This window comes from Carcharodon carcharias, chromosome 20 (genome assembly GCF_017639515.1).
Source record: "Carcharodon carcharias isolate sCarCar2 chromosome 20, sCarCar2.pri, whole genome shotgun sequence".
In the NCBI taxonomy this organism is placed as follows: domain Eukaryota; kingdom Metazoa; phylum Chordata; class Chondrichthyes; order Lamniformes; family Lamnidae; genus Carcharodon; species Carcharodon carcharias.
Window position 1 is genome coordinate 98,226,811 of NC_054486.1, and position 17,024 is coordinate 98,243,834.

The 17,024-nt window shown below is 43.1% G+C and overlaps 1 protein-coding gene across 1 annotated transcript in view; it reads left to right on the forward strand.

The window, feature by feature from the left end:
* The window catches only part of LOC121292264 (latent-transforming growth factor beta-binding protein 2-like), a 658,547-nt gene that overhangs the window by 45,150 nt on the left and 596,373 nt on the right, over positions 1-17,024 (forward strand). Inside the window, exon 2 of the mRNA XM_041214068.1 lies at positions 5,809-5,879. Coding sequence (XP_041070002.1) covers positions 5,809-5,879 — 71 coding nt within the window. The remainder of the gene's footprint in view (positions 1-5,808; positions 5,880-17,024) is intronic.

Consider the following 17,024-nt stretch of genomic DNA (forward strand, 5'->3'; position numbering starts at 1 on the left):
TCCTGGGGAGTGAACTGAAGGTGGATGTGGTAGGAGGGAATGATGAGAATGACCAAGGACATAATGAGGCAGTAGGGTGAGAGGGTGAGGGTGCAACGGTATCAGTAGAAGGGACAGCGAGGGCGGTTGGTGGGGACTTGGAGGCAGACAAGGGGGTAGGAAGGAGAAGGTAAGGGAGGATAATGTGGATGGTAGTGAAATTCTCAGGAAGGAAGGGAACGTGCATGTTCACCTGGACATCCCCGAAAGAAAAGGGTTGTGGCTGGTAGGTCACAGTGGGGAGGTGGAAGGTAATGCCTAGGAGGTCAACAGTGATGGGGGAAAGGAAATGGGTGACTGGGGGAGGGAAAGGACGGGGCACCTGAAGAAAAATTTTAGATGCACCATGATTGCTAAATCGAAAGTGAACCAGGAGTGAACCATGATGGGCGAGAACAGGTGCTGCACGGGAGTGTGATCAGTGGGTGGGTGAAGATGCAGATCAGCTCAGATGGACAACTGAAAGCGATCCCCACTAGGCAGCATTGAAAATGCTCAGGACATTGAGATGAATGTGATGCAGGAAGGATCCACATGCATGGGAGAACACTTGCACAAGTCTCTGTATGAACCTGCCACACACAAACATTTCTCCCTCTCAGAATCACTCGCAGGCCAGTTGCGTGCAGCTGAACTGCTATTAGGGGAGGGATGGGATTGCAGTGGGAGGACTCGCAAAGCCTCTCAATGAAGCTAACAGTCGCCATTGCACATTATTCAATGAAAGTGAATATATTTTCAGATTCTGAAGCGACAAAATGTGTTCACCTGTGCAACCGTGATCAGAATTTTTAAATTTTTGAACACCTTAGACTTCTAGGTGCTGCCCTGACATCCACAGCAGGGGTGGAGACAGCCTGTGCAATGGTTGGCCCTGTTGCCTCTGATGACTTTGTCGTGGGTCCTCTGGAAAGCGAAGCCTTGGGGGGCCCCAGCTTGTTTTGGCTGTCCTCCTGTGGCCCAGCTGCTCCCTCTGCGGTGAGAGAGGATGAGTTTGAGGGGAGTCACAGGCAAAGGGGACTTGGAGGGAGAGGACAACCTCTGAGATCCCTGAGTGGATGACTCAGGGGTGTCCAGCTACCATTCCTCCTCCCTTTGGGTGTCTGAGGGCCCCGGCCTGATTCCTTGAGGGAAGGAGCACCTGGTGGGGATATTGAAGTGTCCGTTTTCCCTCTCACGTTACCACTGCAGAAACCCACCCATGGCTATCACAATGGAGTGCAGGTCTATGTGCATCTCCACATTCTGCTGGACCAGGGTCTCCAGGGTGTTCACCAAACTTCCAATGGAGACCTCCATATGTGCACATGTGGGCACTATTTCATCAGAGAACAGGCAGGCGCACTCCTCCGACTCGTATCCACTCTGCTGAGGGCTTCCAATAGCTCTGTGTGATGTTACCCCGCCGTCTGCTGACTCTTCAGGATGAGCTGGAAAGTCAAATCCAGAGACTCATCATCTGATTCGGATATCTCAGATGCCTCTTCCTTAGCAGTCCTCCGAGTGCCAGGGAGCTTTGCTGAACATGTCTCCTTCTGCTGCGGACACATGTCCGTGCGCTGAACACCAGGGGAATTTATAATGGGGAACAAAGAAATTGCTGCCTAACTAAATACGTACTTTGGTTCTGTCTTTACAAAGGAGGACACAAATAACATACCAGAAATGTTGGGGAACTCAAGGTTTAGTGAGAGGGAGGAACTGGAAGAAATCAGTATTAGTAGGGAAATGGTGTTGGAGAAATTGATGGGATTGAAGGCCAATAAATCCCCAGGGCCTGATAATCTACATCCAAGTGTACTTAAGGACGTGGCCCTGGAAATAGTGGATGCATTGATGATCATCTTCTGAGATTTATAGACTCTGGAGGGTAGGTAATGTAACCCCATTATTTAAAAGGGGAGGTAGAGAGAAAACAGAGAATTATAGACCAGACAGCCTGACGTCAGTAGTGGGGAAAATTCTAAAGCCCATTATAAAAGATTTAATAGCTGAGCACCTGAAAAACAGTGGCAGAATCGGACAGAGTCAGCATGGATTTACGAAAGGGAAATCATGCTTGACAAAACTACTGGAATTTTTTGAGAATGTAACTAGTAGAGTTGATGAGCGGGGGGGCCAGTAGATGTGGTTTATTTGGACTTTCAGAAGGCTTTCGACAAAGTCCCACATAAGGGATTAGCATGTAAAATTAAAGCGCGCAGGATTGGGGGTAGTGTATTGTGATGGATAGAAAACTGGTTGGCAAACAGGAAACAAAGAGTAGGAATAAACTGGTCTTTTTCCAAATGGCAGGCAGTGACTAGTGGGATACCGCAGGGATCGGTGCTGGAACCCCAGCTATTCACAATGTATATTAATGATTTAGATGAGGGAACTAAAGGTAATATCTCCAAATTTGCACATGACACAAAGCTGGGTGGGAGGGTGAGCTGTGAGGAGGATGCAGAGATGCTTCAGTATGATTTAGACAAGCTGAGTGAGTGGGCATGACTGCATGGAAGATGCAGTATACTGTGGATAAAAGTGAGGTTATCCACTTTGGTAGCAAAAACAGGAAGGCAGATTATTATCTGAATGGCTATAAATTGAGAGAGGGGAATGTGCAACGACACCTGGGTGTCCTTGTACACCAGTCGCTGAAGGTAAGCATGCAGGTGCAGCAGGCAGTAAAGAAGATAAATGGTATGTTGGCCTTCATAGTGAGAGGATTTGAGTACAGGAGCAGGGATGTCTTGCTGCAATTATGCATGGCCTTGGTGAGACCACACTTGGAATATTGTGTGCAGTTTTGGTCTCCTTATCTGAGGAAGGATGTTCTTGCTATAGAGGGAGTGCAGCGAAGGTTCACCAGATTGATTCCTGGGATGGCGGGACTGACATATGAAGAGAGATTGAGTCAGTTAGGATTATATTCACTGGAGTTCAGAAGAAGGAAGGGGGATCTCATAGAAACCTCTAAAATTCTAACAGGACTAAACAAAGTATATGCAGGAAAGATGTTTCCGATGGTGGGGGAGTCCAGAACCAGGGGTCACAGTCTAAGGATACGGGGTAGACCATTTAGGACTGATGAGAAATTTCTTCACCCAGAGAGTGGTGAGCCTGTGGAATTCTCTACCACAGAAAGTAGTTGAGACCAAGACATCGTATGTTTTCAAGAGGGAGTTAGATATAGCTCTTGGGGTGAAAGGAATCAAAGGATATGGGGAGAGAGCGGGAGCAGTCTATTGAGTTAGATGATCAGCCATGATCATAATGAATGGCGGAGCAGGCTCGAAGGGCCGATTGGCCTACTCCTATGTTTGTGAACCCAAGCTTGCTCTAGATCTAGGTGCCACCGAGGTGTGTGTCTCTGTGCTGGTGGAGGGTGTGGGTAAGCACTGTGACGAGTCTTCCAGGCTGCTTACTTCCAGCTCTTCAATGGAGGAGAAGTCCTCTTGGCTAGAGATGAGGATGTGAATAGAGTTGAAGGACTAAAACAAAAACAGAATTACCTGGAAAAACTCAGCAGGTCACGCAGCATCGGCGGAGAAGAAAAGAGTTGACGTTTCGAGTCCTCATGACCCTCCGACAGAACTTGGAATTCTGTTTTTGTTTTGGATTTCCAGCATCCGCAGTTTTTTTGTTTTTATCTCAGAGTTGAAGGACTGGCTGGCTAAGGATGTTGGTTGCTTGGCAGGGCTCCCTGTGAACCAAAGTAGGGATAATTAGTGCATGTCCATAGAGTCAAAAGCAGGAGAGAGAGCACTCACATTTGCGTTGAGGGAGGGATCATATGGTGCAGGATCTTCATGAGAGTGTTCGCTGTGGACCTCACCACCACTGCAGGCATGGTCCAAGCCCTCACCAGTCAGTATGATGGCATGGTCCTCCAGGTGAGTGGGGGAGCTAATATGAGCCACTCCACTCCCCAGCCTGGGACCTTTCCCTCCTGTTGTGAGCCAGTTTCTCCTGCATGAAAACAGATGGAGAGAATGTGAGCAGGACACATGGCACTGCATGACATGTTTGTGTGGTGAGCGGAGCCATGGATGGGATGAGGACACAAGCTCGAGAGGATATGAGCCTGACAGAGATGTGAGGATGCATGTGAGAGTTAGTGGCGTTGACCCTTGAGGTGTGAAATCCCTGTGGATGTGTGATGGGTTTGTGAGTTGATGAGAAGATTGACTTATCCTGGTGGAATGGATGAGACCATTCATCCTGTTGCAGCACTGGGTTGCTGTCCTCTTTTGCAGGGCATTGGCACTGACTACTGCTGCCACGGCCTCCCATGCTGGATTACTGACCTTGTTCGCTGCTCTTCGCTCATAGTGGGGCTAGAGGACATCACGACGGGCCTCCACTGCGTTCAAAAGGTGCTTGAGTGATGTGTCATTAAATCAGGCGGCCTGCAGTCTTCTTGCCTTTCAGGGCCATGTCTTCCATTCAGCAATCCTGGGCTGGAAGCACTGAGAGGTGTGCACGTGGCTGTACTTTAAATATGGCGCCCAGCGTGATGAAGCGGCGAGCTGATGGTGTGATGGGATAATGAAAGCCCCCCCACCCCCTGCCCCCGCCATCGAAATAGTGTATTCCCCAGGAATACATTATTAATGAGGCAGGATTGGGACAATATGATGTGAAAAGCCGCCATTGCGGCCGGCAGGTAAAATGTCCTTTTTTCCTGCCTGATACCACGCTTAGTGCAAATCTGGGATGATTCTGCCCTATGTTTTAGTTTGGCAAGGGGAGAAATGCGTTTTTCATGGATTAAAAATAAATAGTTTAACAAAAAAATAATTTTGAAGAAACCTATTGTCAAAAGCTTGTAAGCAAGTACTGAAGTATTCATCTGCTCTCAATTTTTATAAATTAGTGTGTGGATAGCTGACATATTTTGTGAATTTCTGGATCTGTCATGGCTGCATTAGAATTTTTGCTTATAATCCCAGACTTGGATCAATCTTAAGAAGGCTTACTTGGCACAAACGTGGCTGAATTCAGACAGGAAATGCCTAAGGGGCATCAAGTGATCTGCAGCACAGAAAAAAATAACTTGTTGGTTGTTACAGAATTCATTGGAGCAACAGAAGTGTGCTCATGTATGGGAATTACAGTGAATTGAAATTCCCCCTAGTGACACATTATCTGGAGGAAGAATACTGACAAAAGGAGAAGGAGGTATTTGTTCATTAGTCTGAGTAAATTAGCATGTTGAACACTAGAAAACTGGGGTCAAAACAATCCCAGAGCGCATCAAACTGCTTTGAGAATTATACAGTTAGCATTTTTGAAGAATTCTATTTGTTCCACTTTTCAGTCACCCTATGTGCCCTAGTAACCATCACATGTGTGGTTATTGACATTGAATATCAGCACCTACTTGATCTTTAAGGGCATCACAGCAGAGCCCAATCTTGTTATCACATTCTGGAGGGAATAGCTAGAAAGCAAGTAGGAATGGCAAATTGGCCAGTATTCTCTTTTTCTCATGACTCTGAGGCCAATTGCATCATTCCAACTACCAACCCAACTAAGATTAGCCAACTCATACAGCACATAAATTGCATCTGGGGCCTGGTTGGGATTGCTGTTCACTGGATGAACCTGCTAACTCATCAGGGAATACCAGATGTATTTCTTATAATAGCTTTGTGAATGATCCAATAGATAACACAGCCAATGAAAAATAAACAAACACCTTTTCTAAGCATAACAAATAAAATGAATAGTGGTTTGAAGAAAGAATTTCATAATTAACACACACACAAATTTTGCTTTCAGAGCTAATGTTTGTGGAAGACAGTGCTGTTCTGGATGGACTGTGAGCCCTGGTACAAACAGATGTATAAAACGTAAGTATAATACTTAACAGAATAATGCTGGTTAAGCAACATGTTGGATATTTAATTTTATTAGCAATTGACTTCAACTGTACATTATGAATACTTGCTACAATTACATTTCATCTTTCCATAATCTGAAGGAAGAGGACTAAGAAATTATCTGTAGTCCCTGCCACCTATAGTGATGTAACACAACTTGCCTTCTATGAATGTTAGATGGTGTAACCAAGAAATATAAAATAGTATTTTTTTATGCAAGTTGTTAGAATAACACTAGGTTTGGCGGAATCCCTTGGACACTGCTTTATGTTAATTTATATATTGTGGTGTAAAAGTGTACTTAACTTTCATAGTAGAATCCTGTGTGAAAGCATCTGGGCTGGGTCCTCAAGTCCTTTACCTCAGCATGGAGGTCCCAAACCTGTTGGAAAAAATGCAGCACAGCTCAACAAAAAGATACTCAACAGAAACAAAAATACCTGGAAAAACTCAGCACCTCTGACAGCATCTGCGGAGAGGGATACAGTTAACATTTCGAGTCCGAATGACTCTTCATCAGAACTAAGGAAAAATAGAAAAGAGGTGAAATATAAGCTGGTTTAAGGGGGAGTGGGACAGATAGGGCTGGATAGAGGGCCAGTGATAGGTGGAGATTGCCAAAAGATGTCATCACATCAAGACAAAAGGACAAAGAGGTGTTGATGGTGGTGATATTAGCTAAGATACTCATCTTCCTTTGCCACCTGCTGCATACCATCATCAACAGTGAGAAGCTTAACGAACAACTTTTTTACCTTGTGTAGAAGTCAAGTCCTACCACGACGATCTCCTCCACTGGGTATTCCTGCAGAGTACCATCCTCCAGCATAAATTCTATGGTGGGATTCACAGCGTGTCAGTAAAATTCCAGCATTCTGGACCAAACGTTGGGCCCTAAGCCTGTGTTGGCAAATGGCAAGATCCACGGAGTGGAATCTACTTTGTGGCTAATTACGAGGCTGCTGTTGGGACAGTGGACCACCAGTGGAGGTGACTGCTGTTGAGGATGCAGGGAGATTGAGAGATGCCTACATGTTCTGGTGCCCTCGAAGGGCAAGTAAGAATATTTTTTAATATGCAGGTAGGCCATGGTGATAGGAGGAATTAACTCTTCAGCCGTGTTGCTGGAGCCATGAGAATGGTCATTGCTGTTGGAGGCCCTGCTGTTGGATTTGGAAACCCCTGGAAAGAAGGTACCCCTCTCCCCAGGATGCCACTCGGAGGCCATCTCAATGTACCTGGCAGCAGTCTCCTCATGGGGTGGCAGGGTCATTCCAAAGTGCTTGAGAGGTTCTAAAATGGCTGTTCATAGGCCTGTTAATTGGATAAAATGTGAGCTACTGCCATTCAAACCTCCTGACAGCTGCAATTTTTTCAGCCCTCCCACCTCCCAGCCTGTCTCCAGAGACCTGGTATAATCCCAGTTATTGATTTGAGCACCTGATCACCTTGGGAGCATCTGCTGATCCCCAGCTGGATTTGGGGTGCAAACCTGGCTTCTCAAAAAATCTAATTACTTTTGTTCACATGTACATTAAAGCACAGTACAAAGTTTAATTACAAAGTAGCAACAACATAGATGCAAAGGTAATTTTGAATGGTTATAACCTAACAATGCTGCCATCACATGTGGGGAAGAAAAGAGCTTGCATCTGCAGTGATTATTTTTGAATAGCATTATCAGCAACAGAGTAATTGAAACATCTATTTTCTGTACTCCTGACCAAGAAACCCAATTCTAATCTGGTCACCAGCAGCAGCAAGTTGCACTTTAACAAGGGCCTGTTGAAGTGTCTGAAATAGTTGGTGTTTTTAATACATTTTAAATGGCGCCTTTGTAATCAATGCCAAGGTATTGACAAATGGTTTGCAAGTGCTATGAGTTCTTGTTGTCTTTTGTTTCTCTGCTGTTGGTAATAATCACACTTTAAACTTGGAAAGATGAGTTTTTTTTATGTTTAATACTTGCTATGCTGCCTTGTATAAAAGAAGGACCAGTTCAAACTGGTACAGAGCATGTGATTCTGTAGTGCAGCTGTGAAATGTGGCCCCCTGGAGCACTTACATATAACAATTAGTTCCTACCTAATTTGTTCATAGGTCTTTACAGATATTTACAGATAATGTAACAATATATAAAATCCCCCTTTCTTTAAAACTTAAAGCCCCTCTCACCGTAGCTGTTCCAGTCATTGAATTTTATAAACTAAAGAAGGTTATCAATCGACTTTTGGAAATAAATTTAACTTTTCTAAGAGTCTTTGATAGCATGTATTCTTTTCTAAATATATTATTTATGATATCACTTAGGTGATAAGATGTGCTCCCATCTTGTAGATTTGACATTCATTTCTCTTAGTGGAAAGTGGGCATGCTGCACAGGCAATGTTATGCATGTTGTTCCTGGTGTTGCAGGAGCCATGCTTGCCGTTACTAATGTGTCATTTGATGGTGATGTTGTCAATGTTGTCTCTCTGGACATTGATGTTTCTGGTGTTGTCGATGGCCTTTTCTGTTTTTCCAGCTCTGGTGTAGGTTGAATATGGATTCTGTTTCTTCTCATCTGCATACTGGTTTTGGTCTCAATTACGTATGACCTTGGTGCCTCAGCAACAACTTTTGCTGGCTCCAGGTTTTCATTATTGGGTCCTATACAAGTATACTTCGTCCTTTCAACAGCTCAGATAGGGATTTGGCATGTTTGTTGAAGTGCTGACGTCCTCTTTCCTGTGCTTCAGTGAGTTGTTGTCTCACTTGGAGGACGTATTTTACTTGGCAGTGTATTCTTATATTTTCTTCTATTCAACAAGGCTGCAGGTGATTTCATGTCCACTTTGTGGTTTGGAGTGACAATAAGGCAAGGTTTTGGTCTTCCTTTGTCTCACAGCATTTCACAAGCACTCTTTTGACCATCTGGGTGTGTCTTTCTATAAGCCTATGTCCTCGAGGGTAGTATGATGATGAGCTGATGATGTTGAACCCATACTGTTCAGTGAATTCCTTAATTTCCGAGGATGTGAACTGGGTGCCATTACCACGTATTAATCTTTCAGGAATTCCTTCTTCGGCAAACAGAACTCATACTGCTGAGATGATTGTTGTGGCTCTCATAGAAAAATAGGAAATATGAGCAAGAGTAGGTCACTTGGCCCATTGAGCCTGCTTTGCCATTCAAACAAATTATGGCTGATCATCTACATCTATTCCATTTTCTCCACTATCCCCATATCTTGTGATGTCATTATTGTCCAGAAATATATTGATTTCTGTCTTGAACGTGCTCAATGATTGAGCTTTCACAGCCCTCTGAGGTAGAGAATCCCAAAGATTCACCACCATCTGAGTGAAGAAATTCCTCCTAATCTGTCTTAAATGATTTGTTTCTTATGCTGGGAATATGTCCACTGGTTGTAGACCAGGGGAAACATCCTATCCGCATCTACCCTGTCATGCTCTGTAAGAATTTTGTAAGTTTCAATGAGATCACCACTCATTCTTTGAAACTCTAGAGAATAGAGGCCCAGATTCCTAATCTCTCCTCATAAGACATTCTTGCCATTCCAGGGATTAGCTTGGTGAGCCTCCGTTGCACTCCCTCACAAGTACATCCTTCCTTAGATAAGGAGACCAAAACTGTACACCATACTCCAGGTGCGGTCTCACCAAGACTCTATACAAAGGCATCTTTACTCCTGTACTCAACTGCTCTTGTGATGGAGGCCAGCATACTATTTGCCTTCCTAATTGCATACTGCACCTGCATGCTAGCTTTCAGTGACTCATGAACAAGGATACCCTGATCCCTTTGGACATCAACACTTCCCAACCTCCCAACATTTAAGAAATACTCTGCCTATCTGTTTTTTCTACCAAAGTGGATAACTTCATATTTATTCACATTATATTTTATCTGCCATGTTCTTGCCCATTCATTTTGCCTCTCTAAATCCCCTTGATGCCTCCTTGCATCTTCTCAAATCTTTGAGTAGTAGTCTGTGACTATGAGATACCATTCTTGATTGTGTGTGTGTGAATAAATTGGCTTCCAGGTATGCCACGGTTTGGGTGATACTTCAGTAGCTATCATCTCTTTCTGTTGTGTGTTTCTGTACTTCTGGCATACATTGCATGTAGTCACCATATTTTTAATGTCTTTGTATATGTCTATCCCGTACATAGCTGATCTGGCTCTGAGCTTACCCATCTGGCCTTCACGTATCTTCTGGAGGAGTTCTTCCTGCATTGTTTTGGGTATGATTATTCTGGATCTGGCTAGCAGAACACCATCTTCCAGTGAGATGTCATCTCTGATAGCCCAATACTGCTGTATTGCTGGTTGTGTTCGCTGTTTATCAGGCCATCCCCTGATCACTTGCTAAGAGAGCATCTGTAACTCCCTGCCTTTGCCGGTCTCATTTCTAATTTGACTCAGTTTTGGTGGTGGTTCATTCACTTGGTATGAATCTTTATACATAGATCTTCTATTTTGTGTTCCCCCTGACATTTACCAATAACTTAACAATATATAACAGCACCATTGGTCCTTATACGCGCAGCTGTCATGGTTAAGTGTGGACAGTATAAATGTTGGGGACTATATTTAAGCAAAGTAAGTTTTAACTGTAATTTGAATAGAAGAAAGGAAAGCAATTGTAAAGTATCTTTCACGAGCATAGGATGTACTAAAGTGTTTCATAGCGCTTAAGAACATAAGAACTAGGAGCAGGAGTAGGCAATTCAGCCCCTCGAGCCTGCCCCGCCATTCATTATGATCATGGCTGAACTCATTTTGGCCTCAACTCCAAATTTCCGCCCTCTCCTCATAACCTTTCAACCCATTACTAATTAAAAATCTGTCTATCGCCTCAAATTTATTCAGCATCCAGGATCTGCACTCTGAGGTAGTGAATTCCACAGATTCACAACCCTTTGAGAAAAGCAATTCTTCCTCATCTCTGATTTAATTCTACCACCCTTTAGCCTAAAACTATGGCCTCTCGTTCTAGAATACCCCAGAAGGGGAAACTTCCGCTCCACGTCTACTTTGTCTATCCCCTTTAGCATCTTTTATACCTCAATTAGATCTTCTCTCCTTCTAAACTCTAGGCCTAAACTGCTCAATCTCTCCTCATAAGACAAGCCCCACATCTCTGGAATCAATCTAGTGAATCCCTATCTAAAGAGCAGTCATTATTGATTATTGTAATGTAGGAAACATGGCAGCCACTTTGTACACAGCAAAGTCCCACAAAGAGCAATTTGATAATGACCAGATAATCCATTTTTATCATGTTTGAGGGATAAATGTTGGCCAAGGCACTGAGCAGCACTCTTTGGAGGTATGGGACATCAGCACTGTGGAATTTGTACAAAATGTGACTGCATAAAAAAGAAATCAATATGTAATTATAAAAAAAATTGAAATGGCCACAATGCATTGTCTGTCATAATATAACAGTAATCTAATGGCAACATTGCCATACTATAACTGCTCAGGATGAAAATTATTTTTGGATCCATATTGTTGTTACTTTGTAATCTTTGTCCTGTGCTATCCTGTATTTGTGAACAAAAGTAATTAGATTGAGTGGTTCTTGATTAATTTATTAAATATTTGTACAATTTTAGCTCAAATGAATGCCAAAAGTGTCTTTATTCTAATGATGGTTAAGCGTCTTGAATAGAATTAATTTTCAGTCACAATTCAGTTTACACAATTTACACCAAATTTTCCTGTTTAAAAGAAAATAATGTTCAGAAAAATTTATAAAGATTGTGCAGCTGCAGTTTTGCTTGAATGATTTTATTGCTGAGCAAAGTCTTGTAAGGGTAGCTAACAACAGGACTACTTACAGACCTCCCAGTGTTTCTCCTACATTCCACAAAAGGTTTTAATGTACTGCTCAACTATTGCAATATACTAGTTGAGCTCTTGTGGTATTTTGGAGATATCCTCTCCATTTGAAGTGGGGATATAGGGTAGGGGATAGTTGGGCCAGGTAGTACAGAAGTAATTCCACCCCTATTTTAAAGTCATACATTCTAGCATTTATTTTTAACAATACTTTGATATCATATGACCTACAACTACATCAAATTTGGAAACAGAGAAGGACAATTGGTTGAAGTATCATTAGAGACAATGATCACTTATAATTGTCTCGTCCTCAGACAGCAGAATTGGTACAAAAAAAGAAAATCAACATATAAAATCAAATCAACATATAATTATAAAAAAAAGTTTTCTATTGAAATGGGCACAGAAAATTGTAGCAACATGGGTGGAATTTAATCCAGTCTGTCACGGTGGGAAACATGGTAGCTGGGCCTACTTAATCATGTCGATCTCCCGGCAGTGGAAAAAAAACCTGTGATTAATTCATAAGCAGGAAGGGAAACTCGCCCGCTCATGGTGGGATGTCAATCAGGCTCATTAATGAGCCAATTGACATTAATTATACCTGAGCTCACTGGAATTTAGAGGTGGCACAGGGATTAAATAGAGGTCACACGGCTGTTCTCTGTCTCCCAAAGGCTGCCTAGCAAACCCCCAGCAGCCTTGGTGTGCCTGGTAAGGGGACCCGGCGTCAAGGTGGGGGGAGGGGGGAGGATGGCTGCAGAAAACTACTCCCCTGATCTCACCTCTGAATCTCCTGTGACTCCCTCCCAGCGACCCCCCACCCCATCTCACCCTCAGTCACCTGAGCCCAGGGATCCAGCAACAATACCTGGTGAAGTAGCTCAAGCATTACCTGCAGCAGTTACCTCTTCTGCTGGTGCTGTCAGCCTCTGATTGGCTGGCAGCTCTTGGTGTGTGGGATTTCCGCCTCCTGAGTCGTAAATCCAGGGGAAGGACAAACGCTGACCAGTGAAGTGTCTGCTAGGTGTTTTATTTGCCTCTCCCACTGAAGTAATGTGAATTTCCAATTTGTTCTCCACCTGGTGGGCAGGACCCATGTCAGGAATACTAAATTCACTCCATGGTGTTAATGTGCTGCCACCACTGTTAGTTTGTAGCAGTGCTGAAGCTGAAAATTACCTATAGATCTAGCAGGAGGACATCAGTTTAATTTATTTTCTATGCAGCATAGGCTGATGAGTTGTGAGGTACAAGACTGACATATGATACTAATATCACTGGTAAAAAGATGTAATTGCAAAGCAGTATGTTTTATAGAGAGCAACCACTGTAAATACGGATGTAGGAATTATAAAAGTTGGCACAAAATATGGCAACAGGAAGCAAGCGTTTGTATATAGGAAGTGGACACAGATGAAACATCTCCAATTATTTAAAGATTACTCATTCATGGGATGTGGGTACTGTTGTCCATAAGAAGGTGTTGGTGAGTTATATTTTTGAACTGCTGCAATCCATGTGTTGAAGGTACTCCCACAGTGCTGTTAGGGAGGATTTTGATCCAGTGACAATGATACAATGGTGATATAGTTTTGTTAAAATGGAGTTTGACTTGGAGGGAAACTTGCAGGTAGTGGTGTTCCCATGCACCTGCTGCCCTTGGTTGATCTGGGTGGTAGAGGCTTTGGGTTTGGAAGGTGCTGGCAAAGGAGCCTTGGCAAGTTGCTACAGCGCATCTTGTGGATGATACCCTTGCCAGCCATATTACACTGGTTGCAGAGGGAGTGAATATTTAAGGTGATGAATGGGGTGCTGATCAAGTGAGCAGCCTTCGGCTGGATGGTGTTAAGCTTTCTGAATGTTGTTGGAGTTGCATTTACCAGGCAGGTGGAGAGTATTCCATCACACTGCTCCTACATCTTATGGTTTGCCAAGTTTTTAATCAATAAGGGAATCAAGGGTTATGGGCAAAAGGCAGGAAAGTGGAGTTGAGGATTATCAGATCAGCCATGATCTCGTGGAGTAGTGGAACAGACTCGATGGGCCGAATGGCCTACCTCTACTCCTACATCTTATGGTCTTATGGACACTCCTGACTTGTGCCTTGTGGGTGATGGAAAGACTTTGAGGACTTGCGTGTTGTAATTTGCCTTTAAGGGATATCAGTATGACATCGCTAGAATGGAAACATGTCATGTGATCCAGTCTCAGTTTCATTTTTGCTTTGAGCGGGGCACACGAACAGCTTTGATGCCTTCAAGCTTTACACCTATGTATAACTGTTCTCATGTACCTAGCCTTAATAAATGGACCCACAATGTATTTATCCAACCCCTTCTGAGCAATTGGTGCCTTGTGTCTTGTACAGCCCAAAGTATTATGTCATTATAATAGCACAACATAGTGATCAGCAGTTGTAAGATGGCGAACATCCTTAAATCATGCTACATGGCATGAGACAACCCTTGGTATTTCGGTCCACTGCAATGAAGTTGTAGTATTGGAGACTGTTGAAAGCACAGTGTTGTGGCTGCGAAGAAAAGCTTTGAAGACACAGAGCTGAGCTTGTGCTCAAATAAAGAGCTGGTAAGCAGACAGAGTCCTTGTGCAGAGATTGCAGCACCTAGTCTCAGTTCTGTGAGCGGGACAACGCATCAAGAGGACCAGCAGCAGGTTAGCTCTGTTGAGAAAGGCAAGTGAAATGAAAAGTGAATAAAAAACAATGACATTATTACTCCGTGGTGCATTCCTGCCACAACTTGTCTTCGTGGGCAGAGCTTTGGAAAAGTGACTACAGTGATACTCATCAGAAGCACTACAGAAGAAGGAAGGTCAAAGGGATACTGTCAGAATGTTCTCAAAATTCCCCAGTTTGAATTATCATGCAGCTGACTTACTATCCGAAGCCAAAATATATAAACAGTGTACAGAGTTAAAGGGCGGAATTGTACTTTTTTTTATTCCTTCATGGGATGTGGGCATCGCTAGCTAGGCCAGCATTTATTGCACATCCTTAATTTCCCTTGTTTAGAGGGCATTTAAGAGTCAGCCATATTGCTATGGGTATGGAGTCACATGTAGGCCAAGCCGGACCAGGTAAGGACAGCAGATTTCTTTCCCTAAAGGACATTAGTGAACCAGATGGGTTTTTACAACAATCGATAATGCTTTCATGGTCAGCATTGGACTTTTAATTCCAGACTTTTATCGAATTCAAATTCCACCATCTGCCATGGCAGAATTTGAACCCCAGGTCCCCAGAGTATTACCTTGGGTCTCTGGATTACTAGTCCAGTGACAATATCACTACACCATCACCCCCATTTCAGCAAGGGCAAGGCCATAAAATGCGGCAAAGCATTTAAAAGTCTATTGGCTTCGGTAAGACTGTAAAATCCCACTGGCGTGAAATTCCGCCAATGGTTTTTTGATTCAGGTGTGTCTGAACCAGACAAGCAAACCATAAACCTTTACCTAGCAATTGGGAATGAAGGTGTACACAGGTTGACCACATAGGATTAACAGAAGAAGAGTTGAAAGATCACCCAAAAGCTATGGACCACATTGGAAGACTGGTTCAGAGTCAAGTTAAACTTCTGTATTCATCGGCTAGAGTTCATGTAATTTCAACAACAAGCCACAGAATCCATAGACTATACTTCATCAGTAGATGGAGAGAAAGGGCGATTTTTCAAAAGTAGAGCTAACAGACGGAATTGTTGAGTTGGTGATCACATCCACTCCAATGGATGTATTCCAGAAAGATCTGCTAGACAAGCCCAAAATGTATAGCATCGAAGAGCTACTCAAGGATGGATGTATGTACGAAGTGATCCCCACACATCGAGGAAGATTACAGGTCTTAAGTAAACTCCGATTGTTGACAAACTCACTAGAACACCCAAACCTAGCAGTACATGTGGAAGGTATGGCCTTCTGCATGAACCAAGGAAATGCCCAACTTTTCATCAACTATGCAAGGCATGTGGCAGAAAATGCACTTGGCAATGGTAGTGCATGGTTGAAAAGGCTGATGCAGCTACAAAAAGCCATGTACTGACTGTACACAACAGGTACCTTCAAGCAATAAGGATGTCCATCCAGTATCCCATCAGAAACATATACATGAGGTGATTGAGAAAACAGAAAATAACGATGATGTGCAATGATACAAAACGTAGTGAGCATATGTTTCACACTGTCAATCTTGTGGAAAATGTAGATGCCAACTCACTGTTTGAAGTGTTTGCCAAGATTCAAATTACCTGTCCTGAAAATGTTGGAACCTAGTTGTTATTGGCCGAGATTGGCTCAGGGGCAAGTGCCAACATACTACCTCTACGAATTCTAAAAGACATGAATCCACAGATGTGGCAGGCCATGGCAAAACCTACTCCTGTGAAACTTCCAGCGTACAAAGGTTCACTAATTCCATGTGCAGGATCCATAGCCTTGGAATGCAAGTACAATCAATCCTCCTGGGTGTCACAGATGTTCTACATCATGAAAACTAAAGGCCCAGCAATTGCATGTCTACTTGACCTCACACTAGTAACATTCTTGGAATCAGACATCACCAGGCAGATTAACCCCAGAAACTACTCTTATCACCTCAGCCCATGACCTAACATCAAAATATCCTGAATGTTTCAACAAAATTGCAGTTTCAAGGGAGCTACAACATTGCACTTTCAGAAGAATTCAAGTCTGTCAGTTGATCCACCACATAAGGGCAGCATCCACATACAAGACAAATTGAAGGTTGAACTAGACAAAATGGAGAAAGACTCATTAGAAGAATACAAGAGCATACAGATTGGTGCAGCTCAATCACTTGTATCATAAAGAAGGATGGATCATTGAGAGTATGCCTTGATCCATGATGTTTAAACGTGGCTTTGAAATGTCATCTTTATAAAATACCCACATTAGAAAAGTTAAATCCAAGATTTGCAGGCGCAAAATTCTTGTCAAAGCTTGATGCCAAGCTTGGGTTACTAGTCAGTACATCTCACGGAGAATCCAAAGAGTTTATTACATTTCGTGCCCCATTCAGATGATACTTCCTTTTGGGATACTGTTAGCCAGGATCTTTTTCAAACTCATATGGACCGCATTACATGCACTATACCAGGATGCGTCTGTTTCACAAATGATATAGCTGTTGTGGGAAGAAGAAAGCAAGAACATGACCATAATCTGTACTTATTGATGCAAGTAGAACGTAATGAAGGATTGTTGTTCAACAATCTGAA